Source organism: Coregonus clupeaformis, unplaced genomic scaffold (genome assembly GCF_020615455.1).
Source record: "Coregonus clupeaformis isolate EN_2021a unplaced genomic scaffold, ASM2061545v1 scaf0027, whole genome shotgun sequence".
Taxonomy (NCBI): Eukaryota; Metazoa; Chordata; class Actinopteri; order Salmoniformes; family Salmonidae; genus Coregonus; species Coregonus clupeaformis.
In genome coordinates, this window is record NW_025533482.1 from 546,741 (window position 1) to 574,078 (window position 27,338).

Sequence of the window (27,338 nt, forward strand, 5' to 3'; positions counted from 1 at the left end):
TAGAGAACAAAAGTTCTGAGATCTAATCAGGAGCTGCAAATCAAAGCTTCATTCTCTCTGCTGCGTATTCCCTTCATTTTGTTAACAATGGAGTGAATGTTGCATTGCAGAAGTAATCAGTGAAACTCCAAAGCTCATTCAGGGAGACGGACTGAGAGGACTTTCTCTCTCTACCTGCAATTTACCAGCTGACACATGGGGAGGAGAAAGGTTAGTCACTCTGAAAGGGTTGGATATGAGCTCAGAAGCAGTGTGTGTGTGTGTGTGTGTTCCTATACCCATGTTCTCCTTTTCAGGAATATGAGCTATTCGCCTTACACAATGCAAATTAGTCCTCAATTCATATTAAACAACAATACTTTCAATTTGACTACAGTAGGTCTATACACAAGACACTAAGCCACATACAATCAAAACCAGTCAGGAATGTCTTAATTTCCCAGAGGACACAGCATTTAAAAATGAAGGGGAGAGATTTGCGTTTCCTTCTCCTGCGAGAAGGCCCTCACATTTACTACAGGGTGTAACTGAGGAGCAACGCAATGAGTCTGGTTTCAGAGTGACAGTGGTGACAGGGCTGTTCTCGGATACCTGGACACGGTTTGAATGTCACCTGTGAAACCTGCCTTACATCCAGGAGAGTGAGAGAGAGTGGGTGTGTGTAAAAATGTTCAGCTAAGAGGAGAGGTCAGACTACCAATATGATAGTGTTCAGCTGTAGGCTATACACTCTTGTAGCACCCTTGTACAGACATTCTCCTATTACAGTGTGTATGGTAATGTGAGTGAGTGCAATTGTCCATGCAAATAAACACATGCTAATGAGGGTAATGTATCCGTGTCTGGTACGGCTCATGACTGACATTTTAAAGATTGAACAGGCTATACTGTATAATTAGTATGTAAACTATATTTATTTGTGTGTGTATGCATGTGCGTGTGTGTGTGCGTGAGTGACCTTCAGGGTTCAGCATCTGATTGGTGGTGTGTATGTCGCCATGGCCATTAGAGCTCCGCTGTAATTTCCACGATGATAGATAAATGAGAGAGAGAGAGAGGTTATTCCCATCTTCCACGAATGAGCGCTTAAGACAGACAGAAAGACAGACAGACTGTGGCTGGATACTGTACCACGGTCAAGGGGCAGGGTTTTCATAGTTCCTGTAGGACAGGAAAACACCATTCTGTATTTATTCCCATCCTACGTCATGATCGGGGAGGCCAGGAGTGATCCCATTGGCAGGCCCAGTTTCCAAACGTTGAGCAAGGGTAAAATCTATAATTTTTATTTCAGCCTGAGGGTGTGGAGTTTTAATGTGTGCATTATGGCTGTTAGTCGTGTGTGTGTGTGTGTATGTATGTGTGTGCGTGTGTGACAGAAGCCAAATTCAGTGCAGTCTGTTCCTGAAACAGATTCATAATTCTAAAATACATACCTGTTAGTGAGATCAAAGGAATTCATGAGGCTTGGTGAAAATTGAAATAAGACTTCAGACAGTGAACTCTTTTAAACTCTTCTTTTTTTGGCAAAGAATTACTTGTTGGACCCACTCATTGAAGCTGCGCAATTCATATTTCTAAACTAGTTTTGCCATCGTGCACTACGGTCTGTCAAATATCAGAACTCAATATAATGAACACCTTGTTCATTTAAAATAAATAAAAAGGTGATATATTCAGGCTGACTTTGTGTGAAATGAAATATTACATGCAATACAACTGTGAATAAATATGGTATTGTAGCTGAAATAAAAATGAAGGAGCATTTCATGATTTTATTCTTTCTGGTAAAATGTTTGATGGTTACATGGGGTTCTCATTCATAAAATAAAGATCCAACATTCAACGAGTGGAGCTTCTGGAAAAACAATGCAGTCTCTGTTATACTGCCAAGTACAGTATTATGACTAATATGGGGACATTTTATGACATCATGCATTCCTGAATAATAATAAAACGGTGCCCTTGGGCAGTCCATGGTGAAATAGTTATGCATTTGACAATCTTACAATACCTTGTTGGAATTAAAACATTTTCAAATACAGAGTATCTTACATAAAGACTGGGACTGATTTGCAAATACATTTAGAATATTCACAAATGTCTGTGTAAAATAATTCCTTAATTCATATAACAAACAGCTATGTGAAAAAATGGACTAATTTAATGACATTAATTAATCAAAAAGTGTGAATTTATTTGGATGAAACGTTACCGTGAGGTGTTGTGTTTCCAATGGAATACTGGTAATGAACAGTTTGAAAACTTGTACAGTACAGTAGTATCCCGGTCTATTTCCAAGTTTGGGCACTTCCTTTTTTTTATCCTTTTGAGGTGTTTGGCTTTTATTTCCTGTGTCTCTACCTGACCTAGGTAAATATATGTCAAATACTACAGGTGCGCTTGTTTAGCTTACCTACTACAAAACATGTCAACTCTACCTCCTTGCACACCAATCAAGCTAAATCAAGCACACCTCAAGTATTTGAAAGTACTTGACAAAATGCATTTGACCTAGGGCTGGTATTTTACTTCTCACACCACTGTGCTGAGTGTAGAGGGCTCCTCTGGCCTGTCCAGTTTGCTGGGAAGGGACTTGAGGTACTCCAGGTGTCTCCGTGCGTCCTCCTGGTTGTGCCTGACGTAATACACCAGGTAGGAAATGACCATGGCGAACCAGCCGAACATGGTCACCAGCATGGCCACATCCGTGGTCCTCTTGAGCCCTGCGCACAGGTCCAGGTCGGCCGCCACCATGACGAAGGGCACTCCTGTATCTACGCCGACGTCCTTGGGCTCCGAAGTGTGGCACACCACACCGGCCAGTGAGGCCGGGTCCAGGTCCAGCCGGGGCATAGCCACCTGGAGGCGGCAGTCACAGTGCCAGGGGTTGTGGGTGAGGTTGGCCTGAGCCCTCAGTCCCCCCAGGACCTCTGGCTCCAGGGTGGTCAGTCTGTTAGAGGACAGGTCCAGGCTCCTGAGAGAGGGGACCAGACCCCGGAAGGCCCCTGGCTCCATCTGAGTTAGCTCATTGTGGGAGAGGTCCAGCTCATTGAGTAAAGGAAGCCCCGCAAAGGCGTCGGCGGGGATGGTGGTGAGGAGGTTACCGTCCAGGTAAAGTCGGCGGGTGTCGTTAGGCAGGTCATGCGGCACCCCCGCCAGGCGCATGTTGCTGCAGCGCACCACCCTCCCGCCATTGGCCGTCTCGGAGCAGTAGCAGCTCTCGGAGCAGCCGGTGGTCGCCCCGTGGAGGCCCGCGGTGGTTGAGCTGAGCGCCAGGCTGTGCAGCAGCAGGCATGCCACCAAGGAGAGGCACAGCAGCCATTCTGCCAGCAGCGGCATGGTGGGATACAGGCATACCCTCCTGGAAGGACACAGCCCCTGGACCATCAGCCAAGACAACCCTGCATAGGTCACAGCTTCACCAACCAGCTGGCCTGAGAGACAATGAGGAAAAACATCAGAGAGAAAATAATGGCGAAAAGGAACGAGGACAACAAGTGATTGCAAAAGACACTAATATCAGTGTGGCAGAAGCAACACAGAACCATCTCTGTGAGTAATCCTAACAGTCATACAAGTGCCAGGTGTTATTTTTAGCCCACTTTGATCCTGAATGGGCTAATTGTAATGAATTGGCACTTGTGTCTTGACGAACAGAAAATGACAAAACACAGCTGTAGTGTAGAGGAGGAGTGGGATAGAGATCAGCGACGGCGTCATCCGTGCGTACAGATTACAGATAAGGTGCTTCCTGCCAGTGCTGTGATGGAAGATGGACCTCTCATTGATTGGCATGTTTCTTGGTATTACTATAATCCTGCTCTGATTCAGTGGAACTAGTGATATTGATGCTCAAAATATATTTGGGCATGGGTATTTCAGATGGTAAAGTACTGTCAGCCTCTAATGGATGCAGAGTGAATATCTCTGAAACCCAGTCTTAGCACCTACAGTACAGCATCAACCCTGTTTGGATGTAGGATGTAGGCTATGGGCTAGATTCAATCAGATCTGCCTTAACCCGCGATAACCGACAACTGCATTGCAGTATTATTGTTTTATTTAGGCGATGTCAGAGGTGTAACTACACTGGAGCTGCCAAATCAGCAAGCCTGCTCCAGGCGTTATAGCGGACATTGCCATTGGATATACTGAGTCGCATTAGTATAAATCCTATGCAGCCTTGCTACAAGTTCGATCACTGGAATGTGTGTTGTGATCTACAACTCGATTAGGCTAATATCAATCGTTATTATTTCATTTAATGATTTTAAACTTGAGTGTCATTATTTCTATATAGCCTACCGTTTCTCGTTCTGAACTTCTAACACGGGTGGGATTTAAGGACGGGTGTGGTTTCGTGACAATGACGACGAGCATTCGCTCACTGATTTGACAGCGTCAACGCAGTTACACCTCCAACATCACCTAAATAAAAGCAATAATACAGCTATGCAGTTGTCGGTTATTGCGGGTTAAGGGCTCTATTCAATCTGTATCGTTGAACCGTTAGCGATTGTGCGATAGAAAAGTAATGGTCATTTCCGATTGAGCCGTCATATGCACATTTACCATGAATGCAGTCTCCGCTAACATGGGGACATTTCAATCATGCTCTAATAGAGCCCTAATGCTGGAACTAATTGAATCTAGGCTTAAGGCTATTTGGATGTAGGATATGCCTGCAGTGGTAAGTAGGTCATCTTTGGGCCATTTAGTTTAAGTACATTTTGGGTCAATCAAAGTAATGTTTCCGGGCCCATCAGTACTGTAACATCCCTTTTCACTGAGACCTGACTCAGGTAACAGACTCTTGAGCAGCGCTGTCTAAGGCAGGCTGAGGCGCAGTAAATGCCACAGTCCAATATCCTCTTACTAATCCTCTCTAAAGGCAGTGGTGGAGAAAGTACCCAATTGTCATACTTGAGTAAAAGTAAAGATACCTTGATACAAAATTACTCAAGTAAAAGTGACCCAGTATAAAAAAAAGTCACCCAGTAAAATACTACTTGAGTAAAAGTCTAAAAGTATTTAGTTTTAAATATACTTAAGTATCAAAAGTAAATGTAATTGTTAAAATATACTTAAGTATCAAAAGTAAAAGTAAAAGTATAAATCGTTTCAAATTCTTTATATTAAGCAAATCTTTTTAATTTACGGATAGCCAGGGGCACACTCCAACACTGAGACATAATTTACAAACAAATAATTGGTGTTTCGTGAGTCCGTGAGTCCGCCAGATCAGAGGCAGTAGGGATTACCAGGGATGTTCTCTTGATTAGTGCGTGAATTGGACCATTTTCCTGTCCTGATAAGCATTAAACATGTAATGAGTACTTTTCAGTGTCAGGAAAAATTTATGGAGTAAAAAGTACATAATTTTCTTTAAGAATGTAGTGAAGTAAAAGTTGTCAAAAATATAAATAGTAAAGTAAAGTACAGATACCCCAAAAAAAGACTTAAGTAGTACTTTAAAGTATTTTTACTTATGTACTTTACACCACTGTCTAAAGGCCACATAGAATCTGCTTCTCCACTGACACAAAACCCCAGAGAATGTGTATGGGTTGGACGGGACACACAGTTTCACCGCAACATAACTGTAGCCTGGAGCAGGGTTTCCCAAACTCGGTCCTGAGGACCCCCTGGGTGCACATTTTGTTTTTTGAGCTAGCACTACACAGCTGATTCAAAAAATCTACGCTTGATGAGTACAGTTACAGTACATTATGCCCTGTATGCAACAGGCAGATCTGATGGGATGGGAGTCATGTTGGATATAAAGATGCCGGTTTGGAAAACCCTGGCCTATAGGTCTAAGAACCTTAGGAGAGCTTTTTTGGTTGTAGGCTAGGTTGGTTTTATGGATTCATGCTTCTTCATAATTGTAAATCGTGCACATAAAAATGTAAACATATATTCTTCCTAAAGTATTCACCAATCTATAAAACCAGCTGAGTCAAAGAAAATAATGATAACTGAAAAGAAAGAAAACAGTAAGATCTGCCTGTTGCATACAGGCATAATGTACTGCAACTGTCCTCTATCTGGCTGTTCGTTCAGCTTCTGGGAAAATGAGCTCAAACGCTGGTTTACAAATGACATAATCTCAGAGTGTCTCTTAAAGTCACATTACGAAAGCAGCACGGCTCAATAAGAAGGATTGCGTCTCGCACACCCTCTCCTCATATCCAGGGTGAGGGATGGCCGAGTGTCTGAGAGGCCTGAGTAGACCATATTGCAACCGCATTAGTGGTATCTGTCACAGCATGTCATCGTGATACAGAAAGTGTCCCTGTCTGAGTTGATCAGAAGAAGTCTGGTTTATTGGGGTTCTGCTGAATGCGTAAGGAATTGACGAGAGGCAACATAGCATTATTAACTTGACAACCACTAATTCCAAATGATACAGAATCCCATTATCTAAGTGGAATGGATTGATATAGTGTGTGACTTTACTATAGTGTGTGTGCTACAGTGTGCGACTGTGTGTATGTGTGTGAGCGAGAGTAAGCTCAGTATTTCATTTACATCCGTTTTTTTCTAACGACTTAGTATTATATAGGCCAAGATAGTATTGAATATAAATGTTGCAGCTCTGCCATTCCACCAATGTGCTGGTCCCAACTGACTCACTCACTACTTATGAGTCCTGCAATAAGCTACTGATGTACCACTGTATAAAGTATAGTAAAAACACAGCCGAACCATAGGGCGTGGTGTACAGTGTGCACTCACTGTCTGACTACAAGAATAACATTTGAATACATTAGATTAGACTATCCTCCCAGTAAGTGATATGGGGGAACTTCCAATTATCGAGTGAAGGAAGGCCTCATGCTGTTATCCTTTATTGATTCCTCCCTCCTCTTCCTCATTGCATTAATGGATATTCTCTAGTCATTTGTTTGACGTTCACATCGTTAACCTTTGTGCAACTGAGCTTTCATGCAATAGAAGAGCCTGTCTCATGAGGCTTGCCTGCGAGCAGGGCTTACACAGACAGAAAACCCTTTTCCACCGTGGACACAGCCTAGAGGTGTTGTTATAAATATGAATGTACATAATCAAATATGAATGTACACAAAGGTAGGCCTACATTAATATGCCATTACTCTCCAACTGCACAACATTCAGGCTAAATTGATGTATTCTGCAAAGTGCAGGATGTCAACAATACTCTGCAAGGAATGAACATTTGGCACATACAGTAAGTAGTAGGCTATTATGAATTAATTTGGCTACTGATCTAAATTGGAGGTGTTTTAGAGATACCCTACATATCTGATTAATGATGGAATATTGAGGTGTAGTTTACAAAAGCATATCATATCCCCCGAGATACGCTTTTGTAAGCTACACATCAATATTCCATCATGACAATTAAAATGAAAAGGTCCCCCACAATAATGCAATACAATGTTTCATTCAACAATATTCAATATTTCTCAATGCAATATAATGTTACTCCTCCATGAAACTTTTGCTTCTTATTTATAAAGGACATACTGTATGTATTCATTCATAGTCAGATGTAAATGTAAGGCTGGCAAACATAAGAGCTTTCTTACCACTTCAGCTTTTGTTGTCTGGGAGGAGAACATGTGTCAGTACAGCATGCTCACAGAACAGCGTCCATACTCAGCTGCGATTACAGTACCCGCGTGCAGTGCAGCGCCGCCCGAGAATCCGCGTTACAGCGGAGTCTGTTTACCAGCATTCAATACCGATGGTTGTTGCCTCTCTGCTCCGCGCTATCTAGTTGTTGAAGAAATTAACACGACTGTAAATATATAGAGGCAAACAGGAGAATTGGTCCCTTACCAAACCGTAACCTATTCTTGTCGGCTTAAAATTGTAATATGAGCCGTCAAGCACATGAGCGTCGAAGCATATAATGTCCTCACCACACACACACACCATCTGCTACAGTAGTTAGCTATTTGTTACTGCTGCGCTGTGCGCTCTGCTGTGCGCGTGAACCCACATCGTGACTTCTTCGAGGCGGGAAACCTTTCCATGATTAATGGAATGCGTAGCTACAAGATAATTGCTGTGTGTGAAGGCTGAGAAAGCTAAAATATCCTGCGCAGAAGTACGTTTTCCTAACAATTATCCGAGCCCCACCTGTTTTGAGCCCCACATTTTTAGCTAAAAATGCCTGTTTTTAATGTTATTTTGGCATTAATATGTGTCACATATCAGTTTGTAAACAATGTAAAAAATAAATAAAATAAAAAACATTCATTGAGTTAATAAAGCCGCATACAAACATGGTCTCTTTTTTGCTTTATTGAGTAAGGCAGCTCCAAAATGCAGGTGTTTCAGCCTAGCTCAGTGCTTTCTGTGGTGGTGGGGCAGCCAACAGAAAATAGGGAGCATAGGCGTTAGTAATGTTCTCTAGTTGAACCGTGATTGGCTCAGTCTTCTGTCACTCATGAGGACAGTAGTCACTGCCAAGTCTAAGGGTAGAGCTCGAAAATTGAAGCCCCTTGGGTGCTGCCATAGTGTTACATTAGAAGTGCACATCCAAGAAGGCTCAAGGTCATTTGCCACAGATAAAATGACATCAAATCATGTTATATCTACAGTAGCTTTGATTGGACTTGTGGGGATCTATTTTCTCATTACTGGAGGGATGAATAGCTTAGAAGGAATGCATTAATGATTAAAGCATAAAAGGTTTGTACTGTACTGATATGAATTGTTTCACATAACAAGCTGTGATTCATGTGAGGAACATTAGGGGTAGGATGATAAGACTTGTATTTCTCACAGATACGAACACTGCCTCTTTGTTGTCTGTGAACCGTTGTCTGTGAACCGTCCTTGAACGTAGGTACTTAGAGTACAGTGGAACGGTGTCTTTTGGGTGCTGACTCCACAGGTTGTTATGATAAAAACGTATGCCTGGCAACAGTGTGCAACAGTGGAGCGCCAAGGGGCTGGGACCAGCCGGTGCGCCAACGGATTGGCTGAGTAAGTCTAAACCATGCTCAGTCTCTACTCTGATTGGCCAGCAGAGAGTGGGAACTATCTCTGTCAGAGTATTTGAAGAAGAACTCAGAACAATGGATTAGTTCTCTGTCTGCCCTGTGTGGTATTTCAGTGAGCCCGTATACGAACCTTCATACTTATCATACATACATTTTGCATATAATAAATTTAGCTTGGATTGAATATCTCTTGATTATGTTTTCTCTTTAATGCCAATACCAGATTTGAATTACGCAATTTCTAACAGACTGATCATGTCAACATCATACTTTCAAAATCTTAGCTAGCAGTCATCATCATGAATCAAGTTGACAATCTACTGGCAAATACTTTTTAATCCTTGTCATATGAAGAGAAATAATGAAGATAAATTATAGATAAAACGTATTGGTGCTCATTGGCCATTGGACATAAACATTACACAACAAGTTGGAAATCGCAAATTCAACAATGAGTGGTTTGGAAGGAATCAGTGGCTAACTGCAAGCATTGCAAAGCAATCACTAGCCTGCTATTCAGTGGAGTAGCTGTGTGGTCCTAAGTCTGGGAGTAAGGGTCTCTTTTCCAAGCTTAAAATGATAAACATTCAACATTGGCCATGCTGTCAATGAAGCATGATTTGTGCTGCACTCAAAACAACTCTTAACTCTGAACTGCGAAATCTGACTTCAGTGATTTCAAGACAACTGGGAACCGAGGAAAAATATGTTTTGCAGCTCCGACTGGGAAAATATGTTTTGAGCGGTCTTCCACCTCGGAATTGTAAATCCGGAACTCAGGCCTCTTTCTAGAGCTGCGACCTGAAGATCACTGACGTCAACATGATTCAACCTAGTTTTTTTCAGAGTTCCCAGTTGTCTTGAAAGCACCAAAAATCTAGAGAATGCCAGACTTTGATGACAAAATTTGCCCACGAAGGACTGCCGCGCCACCTTCCTGTTCAAGTGAGCACAGCACAACAAGGTGAATATAAAAGTGACTTGTATGCTGCTGCAGAAATGATGTAATATGCCAGGGAGATATGTATACTGTAGCTAAGAAAGTAATACTAAGTGTATGTTGTGTAGTAAGCTGATAGTAGCCCATGTGCCTCACCCTAATAATTTGGTATATTTTCCCCTTCTTAATTTTGCCTACTGTTCTGACTTGGAGGCGCACATGTAGCCTATAGCCTGTTTTAGAGAATTGTAATCATTGAATATTGTAAGAGCTTTCATTATCTGCTTATATGCCCCCTTTATTTATCCTACGGTTCTGACTTGGTGTACAGGGAGAACACTGTAAGAATGGCCAATGTTCTGAATTATGTCGCTGTACATTTCAAAAGTGCTGAACAAATAGTTATATTGACTAGGTCCGTCCTAGTTCGCTCATTAATGTCTTAATCGAAATTACGGATGGCCTCTTATCCGCTTGTCGTCCCCTTATGCCATAGTTTGTACATCTCAATTGTCAGTAGAAACTAAATTTGTTTAAGCAAGTCAGCCGTATCAGCTATGTTCTTTTTTAAAGGCAGTAAATGAGGCTGAATGAACTGTTTCACTGCCAGACAAGGCTCCGCTGATAGCCAGATGTAGCAGTGGTAAGGTGTTGGAACTGCTGTTGGGACTCTGCTGTTGGGACAGCTTTATGTAGGCCCTAACAGTTTGTGGGCACCGTTTGTCACCTTATAGTGCAATTAATGTATTGTTTAGTGTTGTTTGTGGTTTTGCTGGCATGCATCCCACTTATGTTTTATATTTTGTCCCACCAAGATTTACGTGCTAAAATCGCCACTGCAATAGCCAATGGTCACATGGGAAGTAGGCTACTAATGACTAATTAGTAATTGCTAATGGGGGGATTGCTAGCTGTCCATCTCAGAGATAACAAGAATCTACAAAATGCTGACTATCCAAATTATATATAATCTCTGAGTGCTTCCAAGTAGACCCTTAGGAAAAAAGGTGCTATCTAGAACCTAAAAGGGTTATTCGGCTGTCACATAGTTCCAGGTAGAACCCTTTCCACAGAGGGTTCTACATGGAACCCAAAATAGTTCTACCTGAAACCCAAAATAGTTCTACCTGGAACCAAAAAGGGTTCTCCTATGGGGACAGCCGAAAAACCATTTCAGAACCCTTTTTTCTATGAGTTTAGGCCTATGTCTCTATATGTGCTGAGCGCTTCTTCTGACTCTTGACACTAACTCCAGTTCTGTCGAGTACAGGCTTAACTGAATGACAACAGAGACAAAATGCAATATTGCATTTTATTGAATTGTTTGAGGTAGGCCTTGTCTCTGAGGAGCGGTTGACAGGTTGCCCTATGATGAACAACTGGCATCAAAACCCCCTGGCTGGGAGAACGGGGTTCCGAAGACGGGGCCTTCAGTTGGTGGTGGTGGGGATGTGGAAGGTCATTGGAAGACTGCTGCTGCAAAACAGCAAGTGAGAGACACAAGGGGTGAGTTGACATATAAATACTCCCCTAGATTTATGCCCATTGGTTGGATGAACGGAAAGTGATTATTGCACGAGTGAGCCAATAGGTTATTCAGCAAGTGTGGTGTAATTGCTTTAGTGTGTCATGCTCATTGTCACACCCTGATCGGTTTCACCTGTCTTGTGCTTGTCTCCACCTCCCACCAGGTGTCTCCCATTTGTCCCCATTATCCCCTGTGTATTTATACCAGTGTTTTCTGTTTGTCTGTTGTCAGTTCGTCTTGTCTCGTCAAGCTTACCCGAGTTTTTTCCCATACTCCTGTTTTGCTCTAGTCCCTATTTTCCAGTTTTTCCAGTTTTTGACCATTCTGCCTGCCCTGGCCCTGAGCCTGCCTGCCGTTCTGTATGTTTTTTTTCATATAAAAATAAAACAATGAAAAGGGTGACATGGCCGGCGGCCCATGGGCCTGTGAATATTTATTTTGTAAAGATTTTTGCGCAATTTCTCTGTTATACTAATATATAATGATCCTTTGGATGATCAGTAGGCAATGGCCGGCCCCCCCTACCAAGATGGGCAAGCCGGGTTTCTGATAGGCTGAGGTCACGCAAACTCACATTCAAAGTCAAATGCTACATCAGCAAAGACACCTGCTCCGACTCTGTCATCAGTTAGACGGCCAAGATCATGTGTTGAAAAAATGGAAAGGGTGCCTGTAAATGTAGAAAGAGCACATTCTACATTGTCACCTCACTCAAAACTTCCTCACTCAAAACCATGATTTGGTCAAACAGTAAAGTGCAGTATCCTCATGATTCCTGTAATGAAAGTGTCTGCCTTCCCCATGTGCCTGTGCCCTCATTGTGGCCTGCTGCTGCATTTAGCGAGCCACTCTCCTCTCCCCCATGCGCTCGAGAGAAAAAATGCATTCTAAATGTACAACAAGCTTCGTTTCCTTGTCGAAGAGAGGAGGGTCTCAGCTTTCTGTAGGTATAGTTATGTATTTCTCAACTCTCAATATTCACCTCAATAGCAACTATTTTACAACAAAGATATTTGATATGGCTTTGACATACAGTGGGGAAAAAAAGTATTTAGTCAGCCACCAATTGTGCAAGTTCTCCCACTTAAAAAGATGAGAGAGGCCTGTAATTTTCATCATAGGTACACGTCAACTATGACAGACAAAATGAGGAAAAAAAATCCAGAAAATTACATTGTAGGATTTTTAATGAATTTATTTGCAAATTATGGTGGAAAATAAGTATTTGGTCAATAACAAAAGTTTCTCAATACTTTGTTATATACCCTTTGTTGGCAATGACACAGGTCAAACGTTTTCTGTAAGTCTTCACAAGGTTTTCACACACTGTTGCTGGTATTTTGGCCCATTCCTCCATGCAGATCTCCTCTAGAGCAGTGATGTTTTGGGGCTGTCGCTGGGCAACACAGACTTTCAACTCCCTCCAAAGATTTTCTATGGGGTTGAGATCTGGAGACTGGCTAGGCCACTCCAGGACCTTGAAATGATTCTTACGAAGCCACTCCTTCGTTGCCCGGGCGGTGTGTTTGGGATCATTGTCATGCTGAAAGACCCAGCCACGTTTCATCTTCAATGCCCTTGCTGATGGAAGGAGGTTTTCACTCAAAATCTCACGATACATGGCCCCATTCATTCTTTCCTTTACACGGATCAGTCGTCCTGGTCCCTTTGCAGAAAAACAGCCCCAAAGCATGATGTTTCCACCCCCATGCTTCACAGTAGGTATGGTGTTCTTTGGATGCAACTCAGCATTCTTTGTCCTCCAAACACGACGAGTTGAGTTTTTACCAAAAGGTTCTATTTTGGTTTCATCTGACCATATGACATTCTCCCAATCCTCTTCTGGATCATCCAAAGGCACTCTAGCAAACTTCAGACGGGCCTGGACATGTACTGGCTTAAGCAGGGGGACTGCAGGATTTGAGTCCCTGGCGGCGTAGTGTGTTACTGATGGTAGGCTTTGTTACTTTGGTCCCAGCTCTCTGCAGGTCATTCACTAGGTCCCCCCATGTGGTTCTGGGATTTTTGCTCACCGTTCTTGTGATCATTTTGACCCCCACGGGGTGAGCTCTTGCGTGGAGCCCCAGATCGAGGGAGATTATCAGTGGTCTTGTATGTCTTCCATTTCCTAATAATTGCTCCCACAGTTGATTTCTTCAAACCAAGCTGCTTACCTATTGCAGATTCAGTCTTCCCAGCCTGGTGCAGGTCTACAATTTTGTTTCTGGTGTCCTTTGACAGCTCTTTGGTCTTGGCCATAGTGAAGTTTGGAGTGTGACTGTTTGAGGTTGTGGACAGGTGTCTTTTATACGGATAACAAGTTCAAACAGGTGCCATTAATACAGGTAACGAGTGGAGGACAGAGGAGCCTCTTAAAGAAGAAGTTACAGGTCTGTGAGAGCCAGAAATCTTGCTTGTTTGTAGGTGACCAAATACTTATTTTCCACCATAATTTGCAAATAAATTCATTAAAAATCCTACAATGTGATTTTCTGGAATTTCTTTTCTCAATTTGTCTGTCATAGTTGACGTGTACCTATGATGAAAATTACAGGCCTCTCTCATCTTTTTAAGTGGGAGAACTTGCACAATTGGTGGCTGACTAAATACTTTTTTTTCCCCACTGTATGGAGATCATGGGTAGTAGCCTACAACTCCAACTTTTTTTTGGGGGACAATACATTTGCTGTTGGTTACTAGGAGTGGGTATTATATTCAGAGATAGCAATGAAGTTCATGTGTTTTTAGTTTCCAGCTCTTCAGGTGTTGAAACCCAAATGAATTAGCCTATGATATTATTTAGTGCACATAATCTTTTTTTATTTAACCAGGTAAGTTGACTGAAAATACATTCTCATTTACAACATCAACCTAGGGAAGAGTTACAGGGGAGAGGACAGGGGATGAATGAGCCAATTGGAAGCTGGGGATGATTAGGTGGCCATGACAGTATGAGGGCCCGATTGGGAATTTAGCCAGGACACTGTGGTTAACACCCCTACTCCTACAATAAGTGCCATGAGATTTTTAATGAACACAGAGAGTCAGGACATCTGTTTAACGTCCCATCCGTAAGACGGCAGCCTACACAGGCCAATGTCCCAATTACTCCCCTGGGGTATTGGGATATTTTTATTTTAGAAGAGAGCCTCTTAATGGCCCTCCAACACCACTTCCAGCAGCATCTGGTCTCCCATTCAAGGACTGACCAGGACCAACCCTCCTTAGCTTCAGAGGTAAGCCAGCAATGGGATGCACGGTGGTATGCTGCTAAATTACATACATAAAGATGTAAGTAATTCATCTCTACTGAACAAAAATAAATCAGGAAATTCTGGAGTCCTATTCTCACAGTAAAATATAGCAACTATAGGTGTTAGATGAAACAATTTATTTATTGAATACCTCAGTAGTCTATTTATTATACTTCTTAATAAAGCACTATGAATTACTTTATAAGATAATTACTCGTGATTTGGGTCCGACCAACTGTAAAGTAAGTGGCACCACTGACACCATTGGAAAATGATAGTCTGGAGGCCTGTTATAGTGATTAACACATAGGATAGGTGTTGATTCAGGGGAACACATATGAAAGGCACCCATTTGCAATATAGCCTAAGGCCTAGATTCAATCAGATCAAGTGTTAACCGGTGATGGCCGCATAGCTGATGTTTTGGCGGTGTCGGAGGTGTAACTACGTTGTAGCTGTCAAATCGGGGAGCAGCTGCTCTTGATTATTGTCACAAAGCCGCACCCCTCCCACTCACGTTTGAAGTTCAGAACGAGAAAGTGTAGAAATAATGACGCTCAAATAAAAAATCTATAAACAAAATAATGTATCAGCCTAATCGAGGTGTAGATTAACATTTCAGATTCCAGTGTTCGAAATTGTAAACAAGGCTGCATGGGATTTCTCTTAATGCTACTCCGTGCAACCAATGGCAATGTCCGCTTTAGGTATAATGCCAAGAGCCGCTTGAGGATTTGACAGCTCTAACACTGTTCCACCCCCAACACCGCCAAAACAACAGCTATGCGGATGTTGGCTAAAGCGGATCTGATTGAATAGAGCTCTAAATCATTAGCTTGGCTTTTATAACGTATAACAACAGACAGGCAGACAGACTGACAGAGAACAAGAAAAAGCATAGAGTGACAGCAGAGAAGATGCTGAGACAGACAGACAGCACAACAGGGAGGCAAACAAAATAGCTAGCGCAGAGGCACAGTTATAGTGGTGAGTTGATTCTCCAGTGGTGCTTTAACATATTGTATTTGTTTTAAATATGAGCTGGTTAAAAAAAGAGGACTGTCTCATCAGTCACTGGTACAGAAATGGTTGAGAAACGCTGTACTGTGCTGCCAATGTTATGTGTCAGCACTACTGCCTGTATCTACATCTAGAGTGGATGCTGAATGTCAGACAGAAAGCTCAAGCCTGGTGTAGATGTAGGTCTATTATAGGGTATGGGCAGCGGCTGATAGGGTCTGGGCAGTGGCTGATGGGCTTGTGGCTGATAGTGTTTGGGCACCACTCCGGGGTGAGTTGGCGGCACGAGTAGTCGTCGGGGCTGGTGTGGATAAAATGCCAAGGCTGAATTTTTGTCCCTGGCAAACAGTATGGAAGAGCAATATAGTTGTCTCTCTGTAGTGGCTCCAGTTGGGATCCGCCCTCCTTGTCTTTAGGCAGCCTTCTTTTCTTCATGTCTGCTGTTGTCTCTCGACCTAGTAATGCAGCTTGTGCTCCAGACAGTGTGTGTCAGCCAGGCTGGAGAAGAAAAGCCTCAATAAATGAATAAATGTGAACACCAGTCAAGAGTGGGTTTCCCTCGGAGGCTGTCTAGCCGCTGCACTGATGACTTGGGTGCTAATTTGGGGGACCCCTGTGTGTGTGTGTATGTGTGTGTGTGTGAGAGAGAGAGAGAGAGAGAGAGAGAGAGAGAGAGAGAGAGAGAGAGAGAGAGAGAGAGAGAGAGAGAGAGAGAGAGAGAGAGAGAGAGAGAGAGAGAGAGAGAGAGAGAGAGAGAGAGAGAGAGAGAGAGAGAGATAGTGCACAGTGTGTACAGTATGTAGTGTGTTTGACATAATGAACGATGTGACACAATTTCTCCCTAGTGGATATAATAAGACCTGCATTATCACGTCCTCTGCTTTACAGGTTTCTTCAAAATGAAAGTTGTTGGTCAGGGTCGATTTTGGCCTCCTGCGTCCAGAGATCTATTTCTAAATGTTGACCATATAGTTGTACAGTATTTAAATCCCCACATATTTTCAAGACCATTTCTGTCTCACATCAGCAACAATAATTTAACTTTTAAGCTTTTGTAAAAAATAATCAGGGTTCATGGATTTCATGTTCTTTAAAGCCACACCCACAATAATTGAAAATGTACACTGAAATCAAATTATTGTTAGATTTTATACATGCAGTACAAATGTATTAGCCTTTTGCCATACTGTACACTTTAAAAAAAGGTGCTATCTAGAACCTAAAAGAGTTATTTGGCTGTCCTCATAGGAGAACCCTTTGAAGAACCCTTTTTGGTTCCAGGTAGAACCCTTTACACAGACGGTTCTACATGGAACCCAAAAACGGTTTTACCTGGAACCAAAAAGGGTTCTCCTATGGGGACAGCAGAAAAAAACTTTTGGAACCCTTTTTCTAAGAGTGAAGATCTGAAGTTTAGCATATCACAACCAGTCATTGCTACGGATCATTCTTCGACAGCAGAACTGTTTGACAGCACACTAAATATTATAGAAGAGAATTAGTCTAAAATATTAATACATTTTTTATGTGGAACATTTAAAAAAATAACATTATGTTCAATGGGTTCAGCCAATGCATCAAGACAATCACTCTTTTGAATCTCAAGTAAATAATATACACTAACGGTCAAAAGCTTTAGAACAACTACTCATTCAAGAGTTTTTCTTAATTTTTACTATTTTCTACATTGTAGAATAATAGTGACGACATAAAAACTAGGAAATAACACATATGGAATCATGTAGTAATCCAAAAAGTGTTAAACAAATCAAAATATATTTTATATTTGAGATTCTTCAAAAAGCCACCCTTTGCCTTGATGACAGCTTTGCACACTCTTGACATTCTCTCAACCAGCTTCATGAGGTAGTCACCTGTAATGCATTCAATTAACAGGTGTGCCTTCTTAAAAGTTAATTTGTGGAATTTCTTTCCTTCTTAATGTGTTTCAGCCAATCAGTTGTGTTGTGACAAGGTGAGGGGAGGGGGGGGAAGACAAAACTACAGTCCATCATTGCTTTCAGACATTAATGTCAGTCAATCGGGAAAATGTCAAGAACTTTTAAAGTTTCTTCAAGTGCAGTTGCAAAATCCATCAAGCGCTGTGATGAAACTGGCTATCATGTCTTTGTGAGACGCGGTGTGGGTGAACGGATGATCTCCGCATGTGTATTTCCCACCGTAAAGCATGGAGGAGGAGGTGTTATGGTGTCGGGGTGCTTTGCTGGTGACACTGTCTGTGATTTATTTAGAATTCTAGGCACACTTAACCAGCATGGCTACCACAGCATTCTGCAGCGATACGCCATCCCATCTGGTTTGGACTTAGTGGAACTATCATTTGTTTTTCAACAGGACAATGACCCAACACACCTCCAGGCTGTGTAAGGGCTATTTTACCAAGAAAGAGAGTGATGGAGTGCTGCATCAGATGACCTAGCCTCCACAATCCCCCGACCTTAACCAAATTGAGATGGTTTGGGATGAGTCGAACCACAGAGTGAAGGAAAAGCAGCCAACAAGTGCTCAGCATATGTGGGAACTCCTTCAAGACTGTTGGAAAAGCATTCCAGGTGGAGCTGGTTGAGAAAATGCCAAGATTTGAAGAATCTCAAATATAAAATATATTTTCATTTCTTTAACACTTTTTTGGTTACTACATGATTCCATGTGTGTTATTTCATAGTTTTGATGTCTTCACTATTATTCTACAATGTAGAAAATAGTAAAATAAAGAAAAACCCTTGAATGAGTAGGTGTTCTAAAACCTTTGACCGGCCGGTAGTGTATATACAGTGGGGAGAACAAGTATTTGATACACTGCCGATTTTGCAGGTTTTCCTATTTACAAAGCATGTAGAGGTCTGTAATTTTTATCATAGGCACACTTCAACTGTGAGAGACGGAATCTAAAACAAAAAAATCCAGAAAATCACATTGTATGATTTATAAGTAATTAATTAGCATTTTATTGCATGACATAAGTATTTGATACATCAGAAAAGCAGAACTTAATATTTGGTACAGAAACCTTTGTTTGCAATTACAGAGATCATATGTTTCCTGTAGGTCTTGACCAGGTTTGCACACACTGCAGCAGGGATTTTGGCCCACTCCTCCATACAGACCTTCTCCAGATCCTTCAGGTTTCGGGGCTGTCGCTGTGCAATACGGAATTTCAGCTCCCTCCAAAGGTTTTCTATTGGGTTCAGGTCTGGAGACTGGCTAGGTCACTCCAGGACCTTGAAATGCTTCTTACGGAGCCACTCCTTAGTTGCCCTGGCTGTGTGTTTCGTGTCGTTGTCATGCTGGAAGACCCAGCCACGACCCATCTTCAATGCTCTTACTGAGGGAAGGAGGTTGTTGGCCAAGATCTCGCGATACATGGCCCCATCCATCCTCCCCTCAATACGGTGCAGTCGTCCTGTCCCCTTTGCAGAAAAGCATCCCCAAAGAATGATGTTTCCACATCCATGCTTCACGGTTGGGATGGTGTTCTTGGGGTTGTACTCATCCTTCTTCTTCCTCCAAACACGGTGAGTGGAGTTTAGACCAAAAAGCTATATTTTTGTCTCATCAGACCACATGACCTTCTCCCATTCCTCCTCTGGATCATCCAGATGGTCATTGGCAAACTTCAGACGGGCCTGGACATGCGCTGGCTTGAGCAGGGGGACCTTGCGTGCGCTGCAGGATTTTAATCCATGACGGCGTAGTGTGTTACTAATGGTTTTCTTTGAGACTGTGGTCCCAGCTCTCTTCAGGTCATTGACCAGGTCCTGCTGTGTTGTTCTGGGCTGATCCCTCACCTTCCTCATGATCATTGATGCCCCACGAGGTGAGATCTTGCATGGAGCCCCAGACCGAAGGTGATTGACCGTCATCTTGAATTTCTTCCATTTTCTAATAATTGCGCCAACAGTTGTTGCCTTCTCACCAAGCTGCTTGCCTATTGTCCTGTAGCCCATCCCAGCCTTGTGCAGGTCTACAATTGTATCCCTGATGTCCTTACACAGCTCTCTGGTCTTGGCCATTGTGGAGAGGTTGGAGTCTGTTTGATTGAGTGTGTGGACAGGTGTCTTTTACACAGGTAACTAGTTCAAACAGGTGCAGTTAATACAGGTAATGAGTGGAGAACAGGAGGGCTTCTTAAAGAAAAACTAACAGGTCTGTGTCACGTTCGTCGGGAAGAGAGGAGGACCAAGGCGTTGCGTTGAATGAGAACATATTTATTTATATAATGATCACACGATCAAAAACAACAAAACGATAACGTGACAGTCAATGGTCAAACACAAACCAACACGAACAGGATCCCACAACCACTGTGGGCAAACCGCCTGTTTAAATGTGGTTCCCAATCAGAGACAACCAGCCACAGCTGACACTCGTTGCCTCTGATTGAGAACCACACTGGCCAACATAGAAATGAAATACATAGATCTACACACCCTGGCTCAACATAACAGTGTCCCCAGAGCCAGGGCGTGACAGTACCCCCCCCTAAAGGCGCGGACTCCGTTACCGCGTCAACCAAATACCACAGGGGAGGGACCGGGTGGGCACTCCGCCTTGGCGGCGGATCCGGCTCCGGGCCTGATCCCCACTCCCTCTCCAACCCCCCAAAGTACCCCTGGTCCGGTCTGGCCCCGCTGGCCGGAGCTGGACAGCACACTGATGGAGCGGATTGCTCTAGCTCCGGCGTAACGCATCTGACCGGTGCCGGACCAGGCACCAGTGGAACAGGCACGGGCCGTGCCGGACTGACGATGCGCACCCCTGGCTTGGTGCGTGGAGCAGGAACGGACCGGACCGGGCTGACGATACGCACCCCTGGCTTGGTGCGTGGAGCAGGAACAGGCTGGACCGGGCTGACGACTCGCACCCCTGGCTTGGTGCGAGTGGCAGGAACAGGCCGAACCGGGCTGGCGACGCGCACCATAGGCTTGGTGCGGGGAGCAGGAACAGGCCGGACCGGGCTGACGATACGCACCCCTGGCTTGGTGCGTGGAGCAGGAACAGGCTGGACCGGGCTGGAGACTCGCACCATTGGCCTGGTGCGGGGAGCAGGAACAGGCCGGACCGTACTGGGGACACACACCACTGGCCCTACGCAGGGATCTGGAATGGGCCGGACCGGACTGGTAACACACCCCAGTACCTCTCGCCGTGCCTCTACACCTTCCATCCCCTCTTCGATCAGTGGCCCCCGTAACCTGGCGGCCTCCTCTGCCAACAAGCTGGGCCGCTCTGTCGCGGTCTCCTGCTGGCCCGTCGTCCACGTCGTTAGCCCCCACCTAAAAAATTTCTGGGCGTCTCTCCTACCCGTGGACCAGATCTCCATGTCCCTCGCCAGACTTTCGCCCTTCTGCTTCCAAGTCCAGCCCTTCTCTTCCTCACCCGGCTTGACCCAGTCGAGGAGGCGAAGGAGATCTGCTAGAGATCTCCCTGGCGATGGCTCCTGGACACGCTGCTTGGTCCAGTCTTGGTGGGATCTTCTGTCACGTTCGTCGGGAAGAGAGGAGGACCAAGGCGCAGCGTTGAATGAGAACATATTTATTTATATAATGATCACACGATCAAAAACAACAAAACGATAACGTGACAGTCAATGGTCAAACACAAACCAACACGAACAGGATCCCACAACCACTGTGGGCAAACAGCCTGTTTAAATGTGGTTCCCAATCAGAGACAACCAGCCACAGCTGACACTCGTTGCCTCTGATTGAGAACCACACTGGCCAACATAGAAATGAAATACATAGATCTACACACCCTGGCTCAACATAACAGTGTCCCCAGAGCCAGGGCGTGACAGTCTGTGAGAGCCGGAATTCTTACTGGTTGGTAGGTGATCAAATACTTATGTCATGCAATAAAATGCAAATTAATTACTTAAAAATCATACAATGTGATTTTCTGGATTTTTGTTTTAGATTCCGTCTCTCACAGTTGAAGTGTACCTATGATAAAAATTACAGACCTCTACATGCTTTGTAAGTAGGAAAACCTCCAAAATCGGCAGTGTATCAAATACTTGTTCTCCCCACTGTATATTTTTATTTAATGAATAATAAAAAAGATAAATAGAGCTACATGTGTTAGTCAAGTCAGAAAACTCATACAATTACCCGGCAAGAATACACCTAGAAATCATACACCCAAATAATGTACAGTACATTGAAATTCATATTCAAACAAAGCCTGTACTCTTATCTACTAACTGAGCATTTTGATGAAAAATGTTATAATTCAACTCACCAAGCTAACATTTCAAGCCTCTCCTGGCATCAATATCTCTGCATCAACATGCCTATTACAAGTCCTCCACTCATAGTTAGCGTATATCTTGTCATCTTCTTCATTCTCCCCTCCAGCTTTACATGAAGCTAGCTGCTCCAGGTCTAAAGACTAATTGTCTTCATCATACATATCTTCAGCATCATCCATCCCTGTGAAGGTATCTGGATTTTCATAGATGTCCTCATCTTCCTCACCTGCCTCTGGTCCTTCACCTTGGTTGTTTCCACACTTGTTCATGGCTCCTGGAGCATTCCTGAGGATGAATACAAACATTTGAGTTACTTGCCTGGATGTCAAGTCAGGATCTTGGCACAGGGTATCCATTCATAACTGCTGACATTTTCAAAATAACTTTTTGTGGTAAGTTTCTCCCTTTTCACATACATGCTTGCATGGCATCCTTTTTTCATGTCTTCATCTTTGCTCTTATTGACGAAGATTTCTGCGTTGACATATTCCTCTTCATCATCTTCCTCACTCGCTGCACCCACAGTGTTTCCGTACTTGTTGATGCTCATGGCAGCTGAGGGATTAATTTATTTTAATTCATATAAATTACATCAGTGAATGTAAGCAGGAATAGCTATCATAAACAGTACCCCAAATAGAAATCATACACTGAACAAAAATATAAACGCAACATGTAAAGAGTTTGTCCCATGTTTCATGAGCTGAAATAAAAGATCCCAGAAATGTTCCATATGAACAAAAAGCGTATTTCTCTCAGATTTTGCGCACAAATGTGTTTACATCCCTGTTAGTGAGCATTTCTCCTTGGCCAAGATAATCCATCCACCTGACAGGTGTGGCATATCAAGAAGCTGATTAAACAGCATGATCATTAAACAGGTGCACCTTGTACTGGGGATAATAAAAGGCCACTCTAAAATGTGCAGTTTTGTCACACAACACAATGCCACAGATGTCTCAAGTTTTGAGGGGGCATGCAATTGGTATGCTGACTGCAGGAATGTCCACCAGAGCTGTTGCCAGATAATTGAATGTTCATTTCGCTACCATAAGCTGCCTCCAACGTCGTTTTAGAGAGTTTGGCAGTACATCCAACCAGCCTCACAACTGCAGACCCTGTGTATGGCGTCATGTGGGCGAGCAGTTTGCTGATGTCAACATTGTGTACAGAGTGCCCCATGATGGCGGTGGGGTTATGGTACGGGCAGGCATAAGCTATGGACATTGAACACAATTGCATTTTATCGATGGTAATTTGAATGCACAAAAATACCGTGATCGAGATCCTGAGGCCCATTGTGAGGCCATTTTCTTTTAAGGATATCTGTATTCTCAGTCATGTGAAATCCATAGATTACGACCTAATGAATTTATTTCAATTGACTGATTTCCTGATATGAACTGTAACTGATTCAAATCTATGAAATTGTTACGTGTTGCATTTATATTTTTGTTCTGCATCAACATGCCTATTACAAGTCCTCCACTCATAGTTTGCGTATATGTTGTCATCTTCTTCATAGTCATTCTCCCCTCCAGCTTTACATGAAGCAGGCTGCTCCAAGTCTAAAGACTAATTGTCTTCATCATACATATCTTCAGCTAAATCTGTCTCTGTGAATGTATCTGGATTTTCATAGACTTCCTCATCTTCCTCACCTGCCTCTGGTCCTTCACCTTGGTTGTTTCCACACTTGTTCATGGCTCCTGGAGCATTCCTGAGGATGAATACAAACATTTGAGTTACTTGCCTGGATGTCAAGTCAGGATCTTGGCACAGGGTATCCATTCATAACTGCTGACATTTTCAAAATAACTGTTTATGGTAAGTTTCTCCCTTTTCACATACATGCTTGCATGGCATCCTTTTTTCATGTCTTCATCTTTGCTCTTATTGACGAAGATTTCTGCGTTGACATATTCCTCTTCATCATCTTCCTCACTCGCTGCACCCACAGTGTTTCCGTACTTGTTGATGCTCATGGCAGCTGAGGGATTAATTTATTTTAATTCATATAAATTACATCAGTGAATGTAAGCAGGAATAGCTATCATAAACAGTACCCCAAATAGAAATCATACACTGAACAAAAATATAAACGCAACATGTAAAGAGTTTGTCCCATGTTTCATGAGCTGAAATAAAAGATCCCAGAAATGTTCCATATGAACAAAAAGCGTATTTCTCTCAGATTTTGCGCACAAATGTGTTTACATCCCTGTTAGTGAGCATTTCTCATTGGCCAAGATAATCCATCCACCTGACAGGTGTGGCATATCAAGAAGCTGATTAAACAGCATGATCATTACACAGGTGCACCTTGTACTGGGGACAATAAAAGGCCACTCTAAAATGTGCAGTTTTGTCACACAACACAATGCCACAGATGTCTCAAGTTTTGAGGGGGCATGCAATTGGTATGCTGACTGCAGGAATGTCCACCAGAGCTGTTGCCAGATAATTGAATGTTCATTTCGCTACCATAAGCTGCCTCCAACGTCGTTTTAGAGAGTTTGGCAGTACATCCAACCAGCCTCACAACTGCAGACCCTGTGTATGGCGTCATGTGGGCGAGCAGTTTGCTGATGTCAACATTGTGTACAGAGTGCCCCATGATGGCGGTGGGGTTATGGTACGGGCAGGCATAAGCTATGGACATTGAACACAATTGCATTTTATCGATGGTAATTTGAATGCACAAAAATACCGTGACGAGATCCTGAGGCCCATTGTGAGGCAATTTTCTTTTAAGGATATCTGTATTCTCAGTCATGTGAAATCCATAGATTACGACCTAATGAATTTATTTCAATTGACTGATTTCCTGATATGAACTGTAACTGATTCAAATCTATGAAATTGTTACGTGTTGCATTTATATTTTTGTTCTGCATCAACATGCCTATTACAAGTCCTCCACTCATAGTTTGCGTATATGTTGTCATCTTCTTCATAGTCATTCTCCCCTCCAGCTTTACATGAAGCGAGCTGCTCCAAGTCTAAAGACTAATTGTCTTCATCATACATATCTTCAGCTAAATCTGTCTCTGTGAATGTATCTGGATTTTCATAGACTTCCTCATCTTCCTCACCTGCCTCTGGTCCTTCACCTTGGTTGTTTCCACACTTGTTCATGGCTCCTGGAGCATTCCTGAGGATGAATACAAACATTTGAGTTACTTGCCTGGATGTCAAGTCAGGATCTTGGCACAGGGTATCCATTCATAACTGCTGACATTTTCAAAATAACTGTTTATGGTAAGTTTCTCCCTTTTCACATACATGCTTGCATGGCATCCTTTTTTCATGTCTTCATCTTTGCTCTTATTGACGAAGATTTCTGCGTTGACATATTCCTCTTCATCATCTTCCTCACTCGCTGCACCCACAGTGTTTCCGTACTTGTTGATGCTCATGGCAGCTGAGGGATTAATTTATTTTAATTCATATAAATTACATCAGTGAATGTAAGCAGGAATAGCTATCATAAACAGTACCCCAAATAGAAATCATACACTGAACAAAAATATAAACGCAACATGTAAAGAGTTTGTCCCATGTTTCATGAGCTGAAATAAAAGATCCCAGAAATGTTCCATATGAACAAAAAGCGTATTTCTCTCAGATTTTGTGCACAAATGTGTTTACATCCCTGTTAGTGAGCATTTCTCCTTGGCCAAGATAATCCATCCACCTGACAGGTGTGGCATATCAAGAAGCTGATTAAACAGCATGATCATTACACAGGTGCACCTTGTACTGGGGACAATAAAAGGCCACTCTAAAATGTGCAGTTTTGTCACACAACACAATGCCACAGATGTCTCAAGTTTTGAGGGGGCATGCAATTGGTATGCTGACTGCAGGAATGTCCACCAGAGCTGTTGCCAGATAATTGAATGTTCATTTCGCTACCATAAGCTGCCTCCAACGTCGTTTTAGAGAGTTTGGCAGTACATCCAACCAGCCTCACAACTGCAGACCCTGTGTATGGCGTCATGTGGGCGAGCAGTTTGCTGATGTCAACATTGTGTACAGAGTGCCCCATGATGGCGGTGGGGTTATGGTACGGGCAGGCATAAGCTATGGACATTGAACACAATTGCATTTTATCGATGGTAATTTGAATGCACAAAAATACCGTGACGAGATCCTGAGGCCCATTGTGAGGCAATTTTCTTTTAAGGATATCTGTATTCTCAGTCATGTGAAATCCATAGATTACGACCTAATGAATTTATTTCAATTGACTGATTTCCTGATATGAACTGTAACTGATTCAAATCTATGAAATTGTTACGTGTTGCATTTATATTTTTGTTCTGCATCAACATGCCTATTACAAGTCCTCCACTCATAGTTTGCGTATATGTTGTCATCTTCTTCATAGTCATTCTCCCCTCCAGCTTTACATGAAGCGAGCTGCTCCAAGTCTAAAGACTAATTGTCTTCATCATACATATCTTCAGCTAAATCTGTCTCTGTGAATGTATCTGGATTTTCATAGACTTCCTCATCTTCCTCACCTGCCTCTGGTCCTTCACCTTGGTTGTTTCCACACTTATTCATGGATCCTGGAGCATTCCTGAGGATGAATACATTTACATTTGAGTTACATGCCTGGACTTCAAGTCAGGATCTTGGCACACGTTATCCCTTCATAACTGCAGACATTTTTTAAATCATTATTTTTAGTGGTAAGCAAATCCCTTTTCACATACATTCCTGCATGGCATCCTTTTTTCAAGTCTTCATCTTTGCTCTTGTTGACAAAGGTTTCTGCGTTGATGTAATCCTCTTCATAATCCTCTTCACTCGCTGCACCTACAGTGTTTCCATATGTGTTCATGTGAATGGCAGCTGAGGGATTAATCAGTTCAATTCATATAAATGACATCAGTGAATGTAAGCAGGAATAGATATCATAAACAGTACAAAACCATAACAAAATTAGGGTTGAAAATTTCTGGTAATCAAAATGTCCAAGTTTTCAAGAGATCCTGGTTGGAGGATTCCAAATTTCATGATTCATCCTTCCCGGATTTCAGGAATCTTCCAACTGGGAGTTCTTGAAAACCTGAGAATTGTGCAACCCTAATCAAAATCCTAATTAGAGGAACTAGAACTTACTTTCTCTTGGGTTTATCATAATAGACTGCTCTCTGCTGTTTCTCTTCCTCCAGACTAGACAAGGAATTAGCAGCAGCAAGAGGAGGAGGAGCCCACCTATTGCGCCAGAGGCAATAATTGGGACTATAGATGCTATGGAGAGAAACAACATATTCAGCATCTTTCAGAAGACCTACATTTCAGAATTTGT

The 27,338-nt window shown here is 42.8% G+C and overlaps 2 protein-coding genes across 2 annotated transcripts; both read right to left on the minus strand.

The window, feature by feature from the left end:
- Positions 1-1,678: 1,678 nt before the first annotated feature.
- Positions 1,679-8,080, minus strand: LOC121570558 (leucine-rich repeat-containing protein 3B-like). Its single transcript, XM_041882033.2, has 2 exons — positions 7,575-8,080; positions 1,679-3,437 (listed from the first exon to the last, which is right to left on the minus strand). Exon 2 carries the CDS (start codon positions 3,388-3,390, stop codon positions 2,536-2,538), a length of 855 nt encoding a protein of 284 aa, XP_041737967.1. The 5' UTR covers positions 3,391-3,437; positions 7,575-8,080; the 3' UTR covers positions 1,679-2,535.
- A 13,702-nt stretch (positions 8,081-21,782) lies between these two features.
- On the minus strand, positions 21,783-27,267 carry LOC121570239. Its single transcript, XM_045212593.1, has 9 exons — positions 27,149-27,267; positions 26,740-26,878; positions 26,545-26,603; positions 25,301-25,439; positions 25,111-25,169; positions 23,867-24,005; positions 23,677-23,735; positions 22,432-22,570; positions 21,783-22,300 (listed from the first exon to the last, which is right to left on the minus strand). Exons 1-9 carry the CDS (start codon positions 27,165-27,167, stop codon positions 22,156-22,158), a joined length of 897 nt encoding a protein of 298 aa, XP_045068528.1. The 5' UTR covers positions 27,168-27,267; the 3' UTR covers positions 21,783-22,155.
- Between the last annotated feature and the right edge of the window lie 71 nt (positions 27,268-27,338).